Source organism: Dioscorea cayenensis, chromosome 20, assembly GCF_009730915.1.
Source record: "Dioscorea cayenensis subsp. rotundata cultivar TDr96_F1 chromosome 20, TDr96_F1_v2_PseudoChromosome.rev07_lg8_w22 25.fasta, whole genome shotgun sequence".
Classification (NCBI taxonomy): domain Eukaryota; kingdom Viridiplantae; phylum Streptophyta; class Magnoliopsida; order Dioscoreales; family Dioscoreaceae; genus Dioscorea; species Dioscorea cayenensis.
Genome location: NC_052490.1, coordinates 1,223,710 through 1,229,823, shown reverse-complemented (window position 1 = coordinate 1,229,823; position 6,114 = coordinate 1,223,710). Strand labels below are relative to the sequence as shown.

At 35.1% G+C, this 6,114-nt stretch overlaps 1 protein-coding gene across 1 annotated transcript; it reads left to right on the top strand.

The window, feature by feature from the left end:
• Window positions 1-1,910: 1,910 nt before the first annotated feature.
• LOC120251851 lies at window positions 1,911-5,085 on the top strand. The gene is made up of 5 exons (XM_039260506.1): window positions 1,911-2,782; window positions 2,828-4,234; window positions 4,319-4,542; window positions 4,714-4,772; window positions 4,891-5,085. The coding sequence occupies exons 1-5, from the start codon at window positions 1,911-1,913 to the stop codon at window positions 5,083-5,085; spliced, it is 2,757 nt and encodes a 918-aa protein (XP_039116440.1).
• The last annotated feature ends 1,029 nt before the right edge of the window (window positions 5,086-6,114 follow it).

Sequence of the window (6,114 nt, the reverse complement as noted above, 5' to 3'; positions counted from 1 at the left end):
ATATAAGGTTTTACATGCTTTTTCATGAATGCCCATTAGTGGATGAATCATGTGGTTCATGTTTAAAGTTTCAAATCAATTTTCCACAAAGCCCATTTTATCCTGATGGTGACCATCATGGCGTCATTCCCATTAGTGGATGAATCAGACAAAATCCAGGCTGTACAATAGTGGATGAATTCAAATTGTCTTTTTCTTGTCCATGAGAGCAAGTTCACAATTGTCTTACTGTTGTCTTTGTTGAACAAATAAAATTTGTCTGTTAAATATTCTTTTCTTCTACTAGATAAAAGTGGAGGCTCAGCCCTTTGGAAACACTCGCAATTTCCAATGTTTTCCTACTAGAATTGCAGTATGATTTATTCACACTCTTTTTTAACTGCCAATATCATTCATCTGACAACAGTTTATACTAATAAGTTTTTACTGAAAATGAACTAAATCTTGGATGGGTTACATTAATGCTGGATTGCGGCTTGAACAACAATTTTTGTGAACGTGCAAGCACTTAACTAAGCAACTATTGTGGAATTTGCAGGCTCACTGTCAGCTTTGCACACAACTTATGCAATAATCTGGTTATTGGTGCTTCTGGCTTTCTTGACTTCTCTCTTGTCTTCAATCAGGTATTTATTTGTGCACATTTCATGTTTTTCTATACAGATGCATGTTTCATGTCTTTAGTTTTGATGACTAAAATATACATGTGTGTTGCTTCACAGATTTTAATTCTTGCAAATTCTCATATTGTATGAAGATTTGAGTTCATCTGACTCATTTTTCTCCATGCTAAATTAAGCAATTCTTTGTAGTGCAGAACCATAACATAATAAAAATTGAAAATCTGTAAATAAAAACATAAACGCCCATGCTAAATCTATCAGTTAATGCCTTAACGATCCACGAAAGCATGTGAATCATTTCTACCACTACTTTGTCACTAGCATACAAAGAAGTAACACATCAACATGCAAAACTTGCTGCGTTCTGTCATGACTTAAAGAAAGAAAGTATTATTGTTTCTTTTCCTGCATCCATTTCTTTAGTGATATATCTGTACGTTTGGTACTTATTTATTAGCACAAAATAACTTGCAATCTTAATATGTTATACTTTCACAAAACAAAATGTCATGGGGTGTGACTTTTCCTATGTTTTTTATTGGTGTGACTTTTCTTATTAATTAGGTGTGTGAAAAAGATAATGTTTTAAATTATAGTCTAATTAAATTTGGAAGTATATATATATTAAATGACATCTATTACTTGTGTTGTTATAGTTTTTTTTTAACACTAATAAATTATACATAAATATCTCAATGGTCGGGTTCACGGCCCACTACTATAAACTCTCACATTCGGTTCAGAATCTATTATATTTAATTAACATTTGTCAGAAATAAGGGTGCATCTCTTTAATTACCCTACACTTTGCTTAAAAATAGACAAGCTTTAGGGTTGTCTAGTCTAGTGTGTGACTTGCATCTCATGATCTAGTGTTTCTCTGTGGCATAAATAAATCAAATGAGGTATTTGTAAATTAATCATACTTTAATAAGTGTAATGAGACAAACTAGGTTTGATTTATTTTTAGTGTTCCAAAATTTCAACTTTTTATAATTAATCATACTTATGCTCACCAAATAAAAATTTGGTGAGCATAAGTAAATCACATAAATGAAAGGATAAATATGACATGTTTTCGTAATTGTGTCATTTTATGGAATCCTTCTATTGATTTAACATTTAATAAGTTTTATTTAACATCAACTATGAAATGACTTGACACCGAACATTTCTTAGTAATATGAATGTTAATAGATTGATAATATGACCACTTTTATGAAGTTCATAACAAATATGGAGCCAAAAACAAAAAATGTGAGTTGAAATCCCTTGGTTTTGCTAGGTATGGATAAATCCTGGATTACAAAGCCGCGAAACTCACTTGTTTATGACCAGGGAGTTAAGACCTTCATTGAGTTTGCTTTTCAGCATGGGGCAGTTAATGACATGATTTTATGTCCATGCCCTACATGTGGATTTAGTAAACGTCAAAAACGTGCAGAGGTGTACGATCATCTTATTTGCAAGCCTTACCCAAAAGGGTACCCAATTTGGCATCTACATGGGGAGTCCCATCCAAATGAAACAACCAATGTTGAATTCAGCAACAACGTTGCTTCACAAAGCAATATCTTTGTTCATGATCCAATTAGAGATATGGTAAATGATGCATTTGGAGTGCATGACCAATCGGAAGAGGCCTCACCCACATTAAATGAAGAGGGCATACATGACAACAACGCGACACCGAATTTGAACCAACATCAGAGTGTAGCTGATGATTTTTATGACTTATCAAATGACGGCCAACAACCACTTTACGAAGGATGTGCAAATCACTCAAAATTATCTTTCACATTGAAATTGTATCACATCAAGTGTCTTTGTGGAATGAGCGACAAAGCAATGACGATGATATTGGAGCTATTAAATGACGCTTTTCCAAATATAAAAATTCCAAGATCTTTTTACGATGCGAAGAAAACCATCACAAAGCTTGGATTGAATTACGAGAAGATACATGCATGCCCAAACAATTGCATGCTTTATTGGGGAAACACAGAAGACGAAGAGAGACAAATTTGTAAGGTTTGTAGTACTTCCAGATGGAAAATGAAGAATGATAGGTCAAATGATAATTCTGGTAATAACAGAGGTCGAAGAAAGATTCCTGCGAAACTGGTTAGATATTTTCCATTAAAGCCTCGATTGCAACGGTTGTTCTTATCATCAAAAACGGCTAAAGATATGACATGACACAGCTCCGACACCAATGTTGATGGATTACTAAGACATCCAAGAGATTGTGAAGCATGGAAAAAGTTTGATTTGATAAACAGTCATTTTGCAGCAGACCCTCGAAATGTGCGGCTTGCATTAGCTACAGATGGATTTAATCCTTACGGCAGTATGAACCAAAGTTACAGTATTTGGCCAATTGTTCTCATCCCATACAACTTGCCACCATGGATGTGCATGAAGCAGGCATCATTTATTATTTCAACAATAATACCTGGTAAACAAATGCCAGGAAATGATATAGATGTCTACTTACAGCCTTTGATAAGGGAGTTGAAAGAGTTGTGGTGTAATGGGGTTAACACATATGATTCTTTTAAAAAAGAGATGTTCAAAATGCATGCTGCTCTATTGTGGACAATTAGTGACTACCCTGGTCTTGGAAATTTATCTGGATGGAATGTTTACACTGGTCGTGCTTGTGTTCATTGCAACTATGCTTCTGATCCTTGTCGTTTGCCTTATAGTAGGAAGTGGTGTTTCATGGGACATCGACGCTTTCTTGCCACTGGCCATAAATTCAGATTAAATAAGATTAGATTCAATGGAGAGCAAGAGCTACGCAATCCTCCAAAAATATTGTCAGGGACAGAAATATTACAACAGGTTCAGGATATTAACATCACATTTGGTCGGTTATTGGATAATCAATCTGCGGGAAAAAGAAGACGTGGTGCAAGCACTTCTCGAACTGAACCACAACAATGGAAGAAGAAGAGCATATTCTTTGAGCTCCCGTATTGGGAACATAACTTGATACGTCACAATCTCGATGTGATGCATATAGAGAAGAATGTTTGTGACAATGTATTGTTCACATTGTTGAATGATAGTTCACGCTCAAAAGATCATGTAAATGCATGTAAAGATCTCAAACATATGTGTTGCAAGCCAGATCTATGGCCAGATGATAATGGGAAGTTTGCAGCAGTAGTTTATACAATGAATAAGCAAGGAAAGAAATTATTTCTAGATACTTTAAAGAATATTTGTGTGCCTGATGGATACGCAAGTAACATTTCTCGGTGCATCGATACTACTAATCTTAAAATTGTTGGGACATTGAAAAGCCATGACAGCCATGTACTTCTACAACAATTTTTACCACTAGCTATGCGTGAAGGGCTTCATGATAATGTATCTGCAGTGTTACTTGAGTTATGCTCATTTTTCCGACAAATATCTGGTAAAGTATTGAGTGTCACGGAGTTAGATAAATTCCAAGACCAAATTATAGTGACATTATGCCACATGGAAATGCTCTTCCCACCATCATTTTTCACATTGATGATTCATTTGGTCGTTCATTTGGTCGATGAAGCAAAACTCGGAAGTCCGGTCTACTACCGTTGGATGTATCCAATAGAAATGTAATAAATGGTGAACCATTTTATTTGTTATTAATAATAGCAAAATATGTATATCTTATAACTACTAAGTATATAATTCTATAGGTACTTGGGAATATTAAAGTCATACGTGCGTAACAAAGCACGACCAGAAGGATCTATTGCAGAGGATTATATCGCACAAGAAGTTCTTACTTTTTGTTCACGATATTTTGAAAATATTGAGACAATTTGGAACCGACCTAGACGTGTCGATGATGAACCTGCCATTTCTCAGCATCCAAATGCTCGAATAGCAGAATTATTTCCGTATGTTGGGAAAGAAATTGGTGGTTTTACGTGGTTCACTTTGACATCTATTGAGAGATTACAGGCCTATCGACACAATCTAATAAATTGCCCTGTAGTTTATTCTTATGTCCAGTAAGTATTATTAAATGTAAATTTTACACACTGTTGAAATTGATCTAGCTTGTAAACTAATAATTCAAATGCCACAGGGAGTTCAGAATTGTTGCAAAGACGACAATTAAGGACTCGAAGTAGAAATCCTATTGAGGTAGATAAGATGGTTCACAGAGAGTTTAATCAGTGGTTTGCAAATCGAGTAAGATTCCTATTGATTTAAAGAATTTTATTTGATAATATGCTTTTAAATAACTTTACTTTGCTTTTAGATCAACCGAGATCATGACAAGATCCAGGATTATGATAAAAGTTTGCTATTAGCTCTTGTACAAGGACCCATTAACCAAGCAAAACGATATTCTGCATACAATGTTAATGGGTACAAGTTTCGTACTTTGGAACGCGAGAAAGGATTGAAGACACAGAATAGTGGAGTTTTTGGCACATTTGGAACAAGGAGTTAGTCAAGCTCTATTGATGTCAACATGCGGTATGGAGGTGTGCCATATTATGGAAAACTAGTTGACATCATTGAACTCAATTACAATGGGATATTTATGGTGACTTTGTTCAAATGTGAATGGGCCAACACAACTCACCCTAGAGGTATAAAAATTGACAAATTAGGTTTTACTTCTATCAATTTTGGAAGACCAATACACACCGGAGCACTTGAAGATGATGAGCCATACATTAAAGCTTCTGAGGCACAGATGGTATTTTATGTTGATGATCAAAAAGAGGATGGGTGGTGTATACCTGCACATATAAAACCTAGAGACTTGTATGAAATGGGTGAGGGTGAAGAAGATACCATGGCTAATAATGAAGGCTACCCGAGGCAAAATTTGGATACTTTATTTCTTGATGAAGATACACATTTTTGTTTGAGTCGAGATGATGTAGATGATATTGATGATACATAATTCTGAAATATTTGTGAACATTATTATGCATTGGTAATTCTTGCTTACTTTTGCTTGTAATGTGCTTCTTTTATTATTTTTTATGTCTTTACATGCTACTAAACTAATCCTTTGCTTATGTGAGTAGTTTGCAGTATGCCTAGGACAAAACGACACGTTGCCTCCAGTGTTTCGACTAATCCTAATGAGTACTCTGGCCATTCTGGTGCCCCATCTACAACTTCATTAGTGCCACCTATAACTGCAGAAGAACATGAAGATGTTGCCGTGCAGTCAGAGCAAATTGGGACTACTGAGCCTTCACTTGCCAGTGGCAATAAAAGAAGTGCAAGGACATGGGACGTGCAAATCAAAGGTTATTCACATATATAATTTATTAATAAAATTTAGATTTTGATTTCTCAAGTGTTTTTCCATGGGTATATGTTATGCACAATATTCACATATGTATGATGTCCTACAATTTTTTATAAATGATAGATGGGAATGGGGAAGTGAAGCGACGAAAACTGCGAGCAATTGACATATTCTCTCTTCCTCCGGGAGATAGGGTTATTGTGGAATGGA